Below are 15,167 nucleotides of genomic sequence, written 5' to 3' on the forward strand. Positions count from 1 at the left end.
AACAGAATGCTGCCCACTTTGGGTTTGTCTGATGTTTCCTCATGATTAGATTCAGGCTCTGCACCCCCAGCCAAAGCAATGCTGTGTCCTACTCAGGCCATCACATCTGGAAGCACGTGATGTTCATCCTCCCAGCTGAAGTTAATTTTGATCACCTAATCAAGATGTTGTCCTGTTTCTTCCCTGTATAGTTAACATTCTTTTCTCTCTTATAACTAATAAACAATCTGTGAGAAGATACTTAAAGAACATGCATACACCCCGTTACTCATCAAAATTCCCTCCTGGATCCATTGACGATTCCTGCCTGTACCTATCTTCAACATGATGATTGCAAGATGACGATTTTGCAATTCCATGCAATATCTGATTCTAGACTGGATCCTGTACAAGAGGGAAAAAGTGCCAGAAAGGACATTATTGAGTTACTGACAAAACTGGAAGATGAATGGCAGATTAAATAAAAGTGCTATATAAAAGTGAAATCTACTAAAATTTACTCTCAAATGACTCATAAAAAATGTGTACATGCATACACGTGTGTGTATAGAAAGAGAACATACAGACGATAAAGCAAATGAGGTAAATGTTAAAACGTACAAGTTAGATAATTGTCTGCTCCTTGTATAATTCTTATTTTTGCAACTCTTCTATAAGTTTGAAATTATTTCCAAAAAAAGTGAACAGCAGCTTTTAGCCACCTACAGAATAAACATTAGATGTCCTACCTAAAGCAATGGAAGTCTTTCATTTAATGGCTGACATTGAACTGATTAACAAGCACAAGTTTCCCCTGGACCGAATGATCCCCGAGGTCTCATTCCACAGGACATCCTTTGACCCCACATGAAACTCCCACCTCCATGATGGTGCCCATGGAGACTGCCAAGTACATAATGGAGGGACTCTGAAATGGAAGCCTCTAGTCTGGTTGCATATGTCTTGGTTTTCTTTATTAAAAGACGATACAGAACGATGAAATGATACCTAAATGTTCTGAATATAGGATGAAATGACAGAGGTCCACAGTGCAATGCCAGAAAACCTTCTGCCACCAGCACTGGCAAGCTCTGTTCAGTCCCCTTTCATGATCGCTGCATACTCCTTCTGGTGTTCAACCAGCTTCAGGAATACTTGATACTTCTTGTCATAATACCTGTGGGAAACAAACGAATATGTTAAGTGATCTCAGACAAACTCTTACACAGGTTCCCCTTACATTTAGAATGCTACTATATCTGTTATGGTTTTGCAGACACCCCTCATTTTTTTTTAATGCTTACAGCTTCCTGAGCAATTGACATTATTACCTCTAGTATCTCTGACCTACATAGAGTGTTGTTATCTTGATTTTACAAGTAAGGACATTTGCTCAGAAAGGCATATCTAAAGTAATAGAAATAAAAATTGGCAGGGCTGGAATTCAAACTCAGGTGTGACTTCACAGCCTCTTCTGTAATGTGCTGAAGGTCTCAGGACCTTTCACATTTCCAGCTTTAACAAGTATTTCATATATGACTAGCCCCAGATTTGACAACTGGTTTAAAACCACAGCCTTACCAGGGACAAGAGTAAATATTTTAATCACCCTTTGCAGATTCCACACCTCCCTTTCCTTTGCAGACTGCTTTATCTGGGAATAAAACCCCATGAAAATGTGACTAATGCCTTTCCTGTAGCTGTGCCCTACCTTCCAGGCAATCCCATAGTAGACCTGGCCCTCCCTGTCCTCTTCAGCTGACTCTCCAGGGGAAACCTCTCAGAACCTGGTGTTGGCAGTGAGTGAGATGGCCTCACTCCTCCCGCTTGGGAGGAGCTGACATGGGGTAAGGGATTGGTGAAGCCAGGTTAGCATGTCTTGGTAGATTCTGGGGTGCTCCGAAAGGAAGTCTTCATGAGAGAACTTTGGTGCAAGCTTGTTAATTGGGGGAGAGAGGTTGTAAGAACAGCTCTGAAACTTCTATTTGAAAACATCCTGAGTAGATGAATGGGAGTTCCCTCCCCACAAGCATTTCTACCTTAAGCATTATGTTAACTCAAGTGCTATGACAGGGCCAAACCTAGCTTTAGGAGGTGGATTCCAAGGCCTGGGTTTAAATTGCAGCTTGCTCTATTACTTGCTCTGTCACAGAGCTGTGTGACCTTGGATATGTTACTTAATCTGTTTGTGCCTAAATTTCCCCTTTGTAAATGAGAATAATTATAGGATCTATCTGAAGAGCTGTAGTGTAAATTAAATGAGGCAATCTATGAAAAGCACTTAGAATACTGCCTGGCTCATTCTAAGTGGCATCAGTGCTAGTTATGGTAACTACTTTTTTAAAAATTAATATTCCCATATTATTAATCTAGATATAAGTGGGTTTTACTAAAACCCACTATGTGAGTCTCCCAATTTATAAATTATAGAATGATTTTGGGAATAGCAATTTTCTCCTTTTTATGACAGTCTATGACAATTTAATGCTAAGCAAGTCTTTCATTCTATGAGATGGACTTCCTAACTTGGGATCTTGAAACTGCGAGAAAGGAGCTTCTCATATACTTGAAGACATCCAATTTTAATACTGACAACTTTGCAGCAACTTTATTGGCCTCATTCTTTGTACAGTGGAAAAAACACTGGCTTTGCGGGCACAGAAAGCTGGATGAATTGGAGCAACTTTAAAAAATTATCTGAGCCTCAGTTTTCCTGATGTAAGAGAGTGACAAAAGTTTTGAGCAAGAAAATCAACACAATATACTCCATGAACTAACAAATGTGAACTAATGTCTTACATACTTTTATTACCCTAGAATACCAAGAGATGGATGTTTCTCCTTTTTTATACACACATAGCAAAGGTCCGAACCACGTTTTTTCCCTGTGCTTTTTATTTAATTGTTTTACTTTGGTAAAATACACAGAACATGAAATTTGCCACTTTCACCATTTTTTTAAAGTGTACAGTGTAGTGGCATTAAGAACATTCACATTATTTATTGTGCAACCATCACCACCATTTGTCCACAGAACTCTTCTCATCTTTGAAACTGAAGCCCCATCCCATTAGACAATAACTCCCAACTTCCCGCTCGCCCCAGCCTCTGGCAACCACATTCTACTTTCTGTCTCTATAAGTTTGACTACTCTAATTATCTTAAATAAGTGGAATCATACAGTATTTGTCTTTTTGTGATGGGCTTACTCATTTAAAATAATGTCCTTGAGGTTCATCCATGTTGCGGCATATGTCAGACTATTCTTCCTTTGTAAGAATGAATGCCATATTTTGTTTACCACCCATCCATTGATGGACACTTGAATTACTTTTCTATTTTAGCTACTGTGAATTATGCTGCTATGAACATGGTTCATCTCTTTGAACCCCTGCTTTCAGTTCTTTGGGGTATATACCCAGGAGTGGAATTTCTGGACTATATAATAATTCTATTTTTTCCCTTTTTATTGAGTTTATTGGGGTGACACTGGTTAACAAAATCATACAGGTTTCAGGTGCACAATTCTACAACACATCATCTGTACACTGTATTGTGTGTTCACTACCCCAATCAAGTGGTAATTCTATTTTTAATTTTTGAGGAACCACCATACTATTTTCCACAGTGGCTGCACCATTTTCATATATACCAATGGTGTGCAGGGTTCCAATTGCCCCAAATTCTTGTCAACACTTGGTATATATATATACATATTTTGATAGTTCCCATCATAATGAGTATGAGGTGATTTCTCATTATACTTTTGATTTGCTTTTCCTGAATGACTAGACATATTGAGCATTTTTTCATATATTCATAATCCATTTGCATATATTCTTTGGAAAAATGTCTATTCAAGTCCTTTGCCACTTTTTATTTAAGTTCTTTGTTTTTGTTGTTGTGTTTTAAAAGTCCTCTAGATATTCTGGATATTAATCCCTTAACAGATATATGATATGCAAACATTTTCTCATTCTGTGGGATGCTTTTTTACTCTGTTGATAATGCCTTTGGATGAACAAAGATTTCTAGGGCACTTTTAATAAACTGCTCTAAGATCACAGATAAATTTGGATGAGATTTGGGATCATCTTAAAAGGTATATTGAACCATAGTTACTAGATTATGCTTTCTGGGATCCTGACTTTTAAAATGAAGTGAATTCTCCCCACGCTCAATCAGTTGATTTTGTGTGGTACAGACCTAAGTACACATTCCTTACAGATAACAATGTGATTTGAGACAAGGTGGAGATGTGAGAGTCACTCATAGGGAAACTGGCTCACTTTCTACTTGCAAATTTTCAGGCAGCCTGAAGATGGTGCTAGAGCACTGTGTGAGCCTCCCCCACAAAGGTAGTTTTCCCCCCCCGCAGACTGCAAGAAGCAAAGGATTCTTTGCAAAAGGAGCACGTGGATTTATTGCAAGAACTTAAAAACAGACTTCCCTCAAAAGTCTTAGGAGGGTCAGAGAAGACGTGGGGAAGAATAATCTGTTTCTAATTTCAACAAAAGAGGGATGCAGCTAGCCCATGGCTCCCCCTATATGGGATCTCAGATCTCTCACTGTTCCTGAGTTGTGCTCCCCAGCATTAGGTCCTTTCAGCCCTGTATTTAGAGAGGGGTTTTATTCAGAGGGCTAACCGCCCAACTTCATTTGGAGACCTTCTTTAAGAAAATAAACATAAATTAGATTACTTTGTCCATGGATTACTTTGCCGACTGTGCTTTGGTGGAGTCGGCAGCTTTGCCTGTCCATCACACAAGGTGAATTTTGCTTTTAAGTCTCAACCTCAAATACTTTTAAAATATTATAAAAGGCCCCTTGCACAACTGTCCCTTCATCTTTAAACTGACTACCCATGACTTAGTAGATCTTTTTCATCTCTCACCTGCATTTTTGACAAAGCCTTCCATCTGATCTCTGCTTCCATCCCTAGGTCCTTTGATTCATCCTCTAAGAGGAATCTTCCTAAAATCTGCATCTGATCGGGTCCGACCACTGCTGAAAATTCAGTATCTCCATTCTGACTGCAGGATGAAGTCTGACATCTTCAACATGGCCTCAAAATTGCCCGTGAGGGGAGCCTGCCTACTCCCTCACATATTTTGCATTTCAGAATTATGAGCTGTTTATGGTTACCTGACATACTGTTCTGCTCTCACCTTTATAACTTTGCATATTATTCCTTCTGCTTGTCCTATCAGGTAATTTTTTTAAAGCATTTAAAGTAAGTTAGACTTAACCTCCTCTCACCCCCGCAGGGTCACATTCCTTAATTCCTTGGACTGCTGCATAGAACTTACCCCTTTGTTCTGAAATGATCTTTATGCACAAATAATATTGTATCTTATTACTTTCTAAATCTAAGCATGATACCTTGAATATAGTAGGAGCTCAATAAATTAGTGATTTGTGACTTGGGGTTAAAACACCATTCAAGGTCATGATGTAGCCCTCAATGCCAAGTGATGCAAAGCGTGAAAGCATGGACAGATGCTTCTGTGTCCTTTAATGGAAGACACAAGAGATTCATGTTTTAGAACAGAGGAGACCAGATATGCTGCTAATGACCCAGGCAAAAGAACATTGGTCTGAGTGTTCAGAAGTCTGTATTTGACCCCCAGGTCTGGCCCTAACCAGCTTTGTGATCAAAGGTAACTGAAAGTGACTTTATCTCTCTGGGACTTGGTTGTATCAACTATTAAATGAAAGGACTGGATTAGTTGACCTCCAAGGTTTATTCCAGCTCTTAGAGCTGCCTGTGTTTATATGCTTTCATTCCTTAGCACTGCAAGTATAAAAAATATAAACTTACCTTTTATCCTGAAGTCTGGGAAGCACAACTTTCCCAACTTTGCTCATTCTTGCCATGGCCTCCTACAAAAAAGAACAGAGTTGGAAAGCTAAACAAAAGTGAGGCTTATCCCAGGAAAGAGATTCTAATTAGAATTCATTTCTCATTAAGATATTGAGTTGGTCCATTTTTTCCAACTTATTTTCTCTGGTAATGGGAATAAAGCCCCAACCAACACTGAAAGTTATATCTATGGACACAAAGCCTGGGCTTAATAAATGGTTGTGTGTTGAGGCCTCCGGGGCACAAACAGCCCAGAAGGTGAAGCTTTTGTGATCACTCTCAGGGAATGGTGGGAGAGAATTATTTCCCCTTCTCATTGCCTGGACACCTGTGCTTAAGAAGGCAACAGAATCAGCCACTGAGCACCTTGTCTACTTAAGATAACAATAACTGAATGGAACTCACTTTGCACCTGCACTATAGGATACAATATTTAGGCCTCTTCATTTCACCTTTGTTTTTCCCCCCAGCAGTCTGAAATTGGGGGTACAGACATGGGACCTCTGGGTAGGAAATGTTGACTTGAGTTCCAGAATGTGACTTTAGGACATTCTTGTCTTTACAGTGGAGCAATCAGGCAGACAGTAAGTTGCAGCGTCTGGGTGGACATGGTCTGGCGTGTAGAGCATCAAGATCAACCACAGATTGTGTTCGGGCTCCATTATGCAACTGAAATGGTTAGGTTTCTGTGGGCAGGCTCCCAATGCTGTTAAAGCTATGGGAAGGTTAAGGAGAATGGAGTGAACCCATACTTTGGAGTCCAGCAGACTTGACTGGGGAGATTGCAAGTAATAGCATGACAAAGGTCCTCAGAATAGGCCCTGTCTTAGGGACAGCTACTGAAATCTTATTGTTAAGAATGTAGTCATTCTGAGGTCACATATGCACAACTTCTTACTTCATATATTTATTAATTACTCACTATGCACCAGACACTGTGCTGGGGACACAGACTTGCATAAAACATGCTCTTTGTCCTAGGAAAACTTACATGCTAGCAGCATGTGGGGGGATGTAAAAAGCAGCATGTGGGGGGATGCACAGAATGTGAGGGACCCTGGGCATCTTCCAAACACATCCAAGTGGCCCCTGCCCATCCTTGCCTGTGATTTTTATACTTACACACATAGACACACACACTAACACATTTATTATTTATCATTAATTCCCTTCTGACATGCCATGTATTTACTGGTCCATGTGTACCTTATCTGCCTTCTCCAGTCCTTACCCTAACCAGAATATAAGCTACATGAGGCCAGGGCTTTTCTGTTTGCTTCTTAATCTCAGCACCTAGAATATTCATGAAACATATCAAGCCCCTTCGTTGGGCCAAGCACAGCACTCAATATGTATACATAGAATACAGAGATGGGTCCTTTCATCAAGAAGCTCATCATAGAATGAAAGACATTTATTTACCATGATCAAAATAGAGTGTGATAAATCTATGTTGAAAGCAGATAAACTTCCTTTTAATAGTTACTCAACGTGAAAACTTCATCTGCTAATCACTTACACAGATCTCCACTTGTGCGGGATGCTCAACCAACCCTTCCCCAAGGATGACAAGAACCTGAAGTAGCTATCTGCCCTCAGTGGATTTAAAAGTGCTGAGTGGGGGAGATGAGGAATGCTCAGAGCAGCAAACACATGGACAGCAGAAAGGAAATGGCAGCCCTAAGTAAGGAGGGAACTTTACAAATCATCAAAAAATTATTGAAAACAAAATCATGGAGAAAGGGCAAAACTAAAAAAGGGCTGTCCGGGGTCATTTTGTGAGGGTGCAAACAGTCACATATGCCTGAGTAAGATCACTGGCATTGCACTTACCAAGGCTATTTGAAGGGCTCTGCTCACCCCAACATGTGTAAGAACATTTTCCTTCATAGGCTAAATCCTGATTCCCTTCAAGTAAACCCCCTGTCTTGCTAAGATGTCCTCTGCAATGCCAATGGCCAACTTCCCTACTTACTCGCCTGTCTTGCCCTTGCTTCATCCTTTTAGAGTCCTGCTCTGCTGTGATCTAGGCAGGATCTCCCTCTTCTCCCTCCCCTAACTCTCCAAAGGTCCCTCAGGGAATATTCCTCTTGGTCAAGCTTGGGCCTCAGGCTTGAGACAACATTCCAGAATTGCTCTCATGGGTGGGACCCAGGAAATTTGTATTACAGAAGGTCCCCACTTAACTGATGTGTGGAACAGGCAGACCTGGAATTCATTCTTCCTTTCTTCACATCACCTCTGCCTGTTTTTGAGAAACACCCACAACAGATTTCAAAGGTTTTAAAAGAGGTTATTTTGCTTCTCAAAAAAGCACAGATCTGAGCATCGAACTTAGCTCAGCTATCTACTCCACGGAGATTTTTTTCTGACTCATCCTGCTACCTGCCTCCCTCCTAGATTGAGGTTTCTGCTCCTATAGCAACTTGTGCTTCCAGCCATCAAGACATGGCTCTGAAATTTTTGGTTAGCACATCAGTCTCCCCAGTTACACTGTGAGCTCCTACAAGACAGGAATTGTCACAGTTATTTCAATTGCTAAACTCAGCATTTCGTATAGGGTACACATTTGGGGAAAGTACACAATAAATGAACTTAGGGATCATACATGTGACAGAATGCTCAAATAGAAGTTTTGGCTGAGATCTAAGAATGACAGACATAAGACACCAAAGTGAGCTGGGAAAAGCCCACCCTGAAGATTTTGAAAAAGGAGTGGTTGAGGACCCATGAATCAACTCTTAAACCCTTCATCCACATGGAAAGTCAGAAAAAGAGCTAGATTTTTAGGAGACAGCCGTTGGTTTATTGCACATCAGGCCTCCTTCTAGGGGAGGGCTGAGAGAAGTCTCCCTCCTCATAAATCAAGAGAAGCAGAGCTTCCCGGAGACCAACAGGGAACTTGGTGGGTCCCTAAGGCTGTGCGGTGCAGTGGACTGAGTGTGACTTCTGTCTGGAAGAGAAGGCTGGTTGGTGTTTCAGTGTAGAAATGAAGGGACAGTTGCACTGGGGTCAGCCAGCACTGCCAGAGTCTGTCAGATTCCAAAAGGCATGACTGTTTCCCACAGACCCTACCCTGGCCCATATGTGAGAGAGCTATCATGGGTTGTCTCAGATACTGTCTGATATGGACACCTAATGAGGCACAGAGTGAGTCTGCACAAAGAAGCTTGAGAAAAACTACTGGACTCCCAGAGGATCAAGAGAAGAGTAAGCCTTCTACCAGAATAGAGAGGCATTAACAAGGACAAGATACTGGTTTCCAGAAGTGGAGGTCCTCCTGGAAAATCTATGATGGAGCCTATAAACACTTATTAGGCTAAGAGAGCATGAAGCCCATTTATGACAAAGATTATTAAAGAAGAACTTTCCTACACCCCCGGCCTCTCTTCCCTGACATCCTCCAGCCACCTCAGAGGAACAAGGAAAGGTAACACACTGGAGAGAAAGTGAATGAGGAAGAAAGAAGACTGAGCACAGCCACCTTCTCTCATTTGCAGCAGACCCAGCTGGGGGAGTGGAGAGATGTCTCATCTTTACGTGAAAATTGAAGTGATGATTATTATATGTTCCTTGATATTCTGATTTTTTAATTTTGGCTATGTCTTACAACTTAAGGGATCATAAAACTTGTATTATCTAAGTGACTTTGTATATATCCAAGAAAGCAGTGGAACCACCAGAATTTTTAACCAAGGCAGAGAAAAAATAGCTGCAAAAATGTAAAAGGGCAGTGGGAGCAAAAAACACAGCTGTCTCTCAAGTTTATCTCAAGAACTGTGTTTGTTTATATGCGTGCACAATAAACACTGGACCAACATGTATTAAAATGTTAACAGGTTCAAGAGCATGGGTAATTTGGGTAATTTTTTTTCTCTCTGTTTTTTTTTGGTGTGTGTGTTTTCTACATTTTCTACAGTGGCCTATATTGGTTTGACAGTTTTGAGGGAAATAAAAATATACTACATTCAAAAAAAAAGTTATGCTTACAGGCAGTCAAGATGACTCGTGCTCACTCTCCTCTCTTCTGTGAGGCAGGACTCATTACGGGTATTTGACACAATAAGGAGGATGCCCAGAGAATCAGTGCTGTCATCAGAAATAGCACTGCTGAGTTTTCTAATTTCTCCAAATAATTAACATAAAACCAAAACCTCATGAACCCACTGGCTGCAATAAATCTGGAAATTACCGCAGCATAACAATACGGATTTATTATGGAAATGCTGACACGTGCTAAATATAGTCACCCCTCCCCCTCAGTATATTTCTGTTCAAAAGGGTCTATTTGAAGTTGGCCTCAAATTTCATACTTTTTGTCAGCAGCAGGAGCCGGACAATCTTAATTTGCAGCACGCTACCCTCTTTGTTTGAGAGTCTAGACAGCACAATGAATGCAGTGACTTTTCTCTTTCCTTTTTGCCCACACAATGAAAGCTTTTTAAAAAACAAAATATTTTGTAAAATCGCATTTTAATCACTTCTTTTCTTTCTCTCTCTAAGGCAGAGCTATAAATAAACCATGAAAGTTCACATTTGATCGTTACTTCTGAAAGCAAGTGAAGGGTTTCTGTAGGGAAAAAATAGGGGCCCTGTGCCATGGCCATGAAAGGAGCCATTGATGGGTTCTGACCCTTCCCTGCTGGGTCAAGGCCGAGCTCCCAGTCTGCACACACTGCTCACCACTTCTCTGGGAGCAAGGCTGGAGATCACCAGGCCTTTGTGGGCGCGGGAAACACCCAGTTCTCATGCATATGGCCTGATTTGGGAGCTACCAAAGGGTCGTAAGCTACACTGGGATGAGTTACCCACAGAAATCAGGTTACAAAAAAGAAGGGCTCCTCAGCACCCTTGGAGAAGATGAGGACTGCGTAAGTGGCAGGCACACTGATGTGGGGATTGGAAGACCTGGTACCTTCTCTCCTCCCCAGGGGAAGGGGAACAACAGCCTTAAGACTTTTAAGAAGACTATTGGGAAGTCTAGACTTAGGCACCAAAGGGCACCACAAGTTTGGCAAGTGTCCAGAGACACGATCTACAGGAATAGCAAGGATCTGGCATTGTGGAAGGTATACTGTGAGCTCCCTGAAGGGAGGAACTAGGTCACTGTAGGTCTCAGGCTGATACGTCCTTGCAGTATAGGTGCTTGGTTCATGATGGTTCAGTGGCTAAATGAAGGGGTGGTGACTTTCACAACAGGGACAATGTAAGATCATCTAAGCCAGTGTGTCTAAAGTGGCATACGTGCACTCCAGGGCGTGCTCAAGATACTGCATTAGGGTACCAGAAGAAAATATTGGAAGTGCCATTTATATGATTTTTAGTCTAAGGAAATTCAACCTGACCAGCATTTAATATGCAGATTATCACCAGATCCATTAGTTTGACCCCATATCACGTGGTCACGAGCCATGTAGAGTGTGTGAAGTTTCCTAAGAATGGGAGCTCTACATCCCTAAGGGGACAACAGCATGGCATGTGCTTCTAGGTCCACAGCTGCCAGGGATTTGCTATGTGTTGTCATTTACAAGGTCTAGGGATTCACAGGCATTATCAAGTTTATTAAACTAACCCTCACAAAATGGGCAGCCAGCTGAAAAAGATTCAATGTATTAAAGGTAATGGTGATAATTCAGACTCAAGTAAATAATAGTGACACTTTTATTTGGTGTTAGCTCTTCATGTTACAATGTAAAAACACTGAAGACCTAGTCAGGTAAGGATTGGGGAAAAATTATCAAGATTACTGTTTGAGATAAAAATGTACAGGCACAAACACAAGCATTTAGAAATCATCAAAAGTAATTTTAGCCCTGGCTGGTGTAGCTCAGTGGATTGAGCAAGGGCTGCAAACCAAAGGTTCACCAGTTTGATTTCCAGTCAGGGCACCTACCTGAGTTGTGGACCAGATCCCCAGTGGGGGCCACATGAGAGTCAACCACACATTGATGTTTCTCTCCCTCTCTTTCTCCCTCCCTTCCCCTCTTTCTAAAAATAAGTAAATAAAAATCTTTTTAAAAAGTAATTTTAAAAATCATTAAAAAAGTAACTGGCCATAGGCCATAGATGTATAGGGTACCTTTAGCTACTTCATAATGTTAGTGTGAAGATAGCTATAGTTTACCTGTTTTATAATGTACATAATCTACAAGCAGAGGACAGGTCTACATCTTTTCTTAAATCAGTTTCCATGTATTGAGGATGCAGGCTCGAGTTTTTTTCACTGACAGTGTGTGTGATCAAAGAAATGTGGTATCTACTGACTGAGCAGACCATTTCCATGGTCACTGCTATGCTACTGGTTTAACTAACATTTCCCAAGTGCTAACTCTTGGACTGCGCACTGTGCTAATTGCTTAGGTACATGACCTTTTTAATCCTCAAAATGACTTTATGACACAGACATCATCATCTAGCCCCACATTATGAATCAAGGAAGTAAACAATATAAGGAGCTTGCCCAAGGTCATTAAGCAATATGTAGTATGGGCAGAATTCAAGTCAGTTTCTGACTCCAGGACTTTGCCTGGCCACTGTGATGCCAAACCTCATCCTTGGGTCCCATAGTGTGGCAGATACTGGCCAGCAGTATCCGTGTCTGCTGCAAATGCTTGAGATATGAGAGAAATACACAGACTACAGAGTCCTGTGGAGGAATAGGGACAGCACGGCCACTCTCTTTAAAGGAGGGAGAGCACGCGGAGCCGAGCACGCGGAGCCGAGCACGCGGAGCCGAGCACGCGGAGCCTCGGCTACGCCGCCGAGTAGGCTTTTTATTAGGTAGTACTGGGTAGGACCACGGACACAGCTTATTAACCATTGTCTAGCAGTAAGGATCAAACAGATAGATCAGGTTCAAAGGGCTCACACTGAGTTGGGGTCTTATCACCTAAAAAACTACAGAACTTGAGGAGCTAAATTCATTTCCTGCCTGGGCCTTTATAATCTAATTAAGAGCATCCTCAGCAAGCAGGTTTCACAGGATTTTACATATTCCTTTTTCAAGTCTGATCATCCCAGGAAGTCCGCAGTCCCCAGTGTGGATTGCACCACCCCTTGTTATTGTCACAGGCTTGAGTCTGGCAGAGGAGACAATGCAGCTGGGAGTTTTGGATGTCTGGCAGGCAGAATGAGGACTCAGGCTTTGTCAAAGCTGGGGGGTGGGGGGGTCAATCACCCCCTCTTTTCCACATCCCCCTGAGTCTTTCCCTGAGGGCCTTCACACATGATCAGCTTAGGTCCATCCTCCTCTGAGAATGTAACCCATTGCTGGCTAACCCACCAAGCAATGGGGGCCAGGCAAGGAGCAGGCAGCGCTGCTGCCAGGGAGATAAGCTTGTCTCCTTAGTGTCTCCTGGTCCGGAGGTCTCCCACTCAGCCTTAGCCATGGGGGGTGGGGGGGGAGTTACAGCTTCCTGAAACTAGGCAGGGTGGTTCTCAACACCATAGGCTCAAGTTCAAACCCCACTTCTGCTGCTTATTAGCTGGGTGATCTCTTCAGTGAGAAGGAGTATATGTGTGCACGTGTGTGTGTGAGACATGCCAATATAGTACACTGTACCTTTTTTAAAGAGATGCTGACACACAGCTCTGAAATCATGAATCTGCTTTCTTGAGGAACTCTGACTCATTTTACTGGAACAACAAGTTCACATGCTAATGTGTGGGCTGAGGCACATGACCCCTCCGCAGAAAAACAGAAAATATAGCAATGTGATTTTCCTCCAACAAGCACAAAGAAATAGCTAGTTGTTCTTTTATTTGTTTTGTTTTTATTTTTGACACAGTCATCTTTTGACCCACATCTGCTATTCTGTGTAACCTCATGCATTGGAGACAATAATGTCAATTTAGAAGCAGGAAGGGAGGAAAGGAAAGAGTGGGAGAAGTCTTCATCATTAATCATGATATGAAGACTCATACCTCAGTTATAATATTAAATTCTATCAATCTACCCACCTACCTACCTACCTATGTACTTATGTATGTACACATATTTTATTTAGGGTGTTGATTACATGGGGGATGCACATTTATCAAATTTCATCAAACTATATATCTTTAAGATCTATATATTTCACTTTATGCATACTATGTTTCAGTTTAAAAATTATGAAAGAAACAATATTCTATATGTGTATAAATATATGTTGATATATTTTATTTAGTTTTCAGCTATATGCCTACTAAACAGAAATAAACATTTAAATGCCCAGTTCTCTAATCTTGATTCTAAAATATACCTTAAATTAGTCTTTTGATCATAAAGGAGAGGTGAAGGTGTGGAAGCTCTCCAGTTCCACAGGAAATGGAAATGCTAGTGGAAAGATAATGGGTTTCAGAAATAAAAAGGGTTAGGCTAGTATCTGGGCCCTGTGCTTACTGGATGTGCAAAGCCTCAGTTTTTCCATCTATAACGTGGCAATAATAGTATCTATACACAGCGTTCTGGAAAATTGCAGTATCCGACTCTCTGACTAGCATCTCCTAACTGGTCTCCTAACTTCCACTCTGGCATTCAAACAGCAGTCAGAGCCGCTCGGGGGGATTTTCAGAAAGACAGAAAGGAGAGCGTGGTGATGGAAGTGACAGACGCCAGAGTGACACATCAGGCTTTATCAGTTATTGGTTAGTCATATTGTCACAGACAAACTATTTAACTTCTTTAGGCCTTCTTTTCTAGAAACGCAGATAATAGTATGCTTCTTATAGGACTGTTGTTAGGATCACATGAGTTATTTCACCTAAAGCACGTAGAGCAGCGCCAGCACAAAGTAAATACTCTGTAAACTTTACATATCTATTATCCCATTAGCATCCCATATCGCAAGTTCCATGTGGCCAGGGGTTTTCTTTGATTCATTCACTGCACTAAGAACTGTGCCTGGCCAGAATGGGCAACCCATAACTGTGTTGAATGAATCAATGAATGAGGTAAATTAAACTTTATTTCTCTGAGCTGTTTTTATCCACAATAGTTCTGACACCAAATGTGTGGGGTTTTGTACTTTAGATCAAACTAATTTTCCAAATCTCCAGAGAACAACTGGGTATCCTACAATTCAACTTAATTTAGAAACTAACTGCCCAGAGTTAGCATCAGACTCCATAGGTTTAAGGGCTCAGTTCCATAAGACTTCAGGTATCAGGCACCAGTTCAGGCCTCTCACTCTTCTGATTGACCAGCTATAAATCAGAGTTTCCCATAGCTAGCCCTCCCATCTCAGTTTTGATAGGTTGCTAGAACAGCTCACAGATGCAAGAAAACAGTGTGCTTACTATTATCTGTTTACTGTCAAGGAAGCAACTGTAGAACAGTCAAATA

General features: G+C 41.4%; 1 protein-coding gene across 2 annotated transcripts in view; it reads right to left on the bottom strand.

The window, feature by feature from the left end:
* Positions 1 to 931: 931 nt before the first annotated feature.
* The window catches only part of FGGY (FGGY carbohydrate kinase domain containing), a 390,237-nt gene continuing 376,001 nt past the window's right edge, over positions 932 to 15,167 (bottom strand). For both annotated transcript variants that reach the window (XM_045857814.1, XM_045857803.1), the window contains exons 15-16: positions 5,801 to 5,862; positions 932 to 1,156 (exon numbers count right to left, since the gene is read on the bottom strand). In XM_045857814.1, coding sequence (XP_045713770.1) covers positions 1,075 to 1,156; positions 5,801 to 5,862 — 144 coding nt within the window. In that variant the 3' untranslated portion in view covers positions 932 to 1,074. The remainder of the gene's footprint in view (positions 1,157 to 5,800; positions 5,863 to 15,167) is intronic.

This window comes from Phyllostomus hastatus, unplaced genomic scaffold (genome assembly GCF_019186645.2).
Source record: "Phyllostomus hastatus isolate PE091 unplaced genomic scaffold, TTU_PhHast_1.1 phas_contig_147, whole genome shotgun sequence".
Classification (NCBI taxonomy): domain Eukaryota; kingdom Metazoa; phylum Chordata; class Mammalia; order Chiroptera; family Phyllostomidae; genus Phyllostomus; species Phyllostomus hastatus.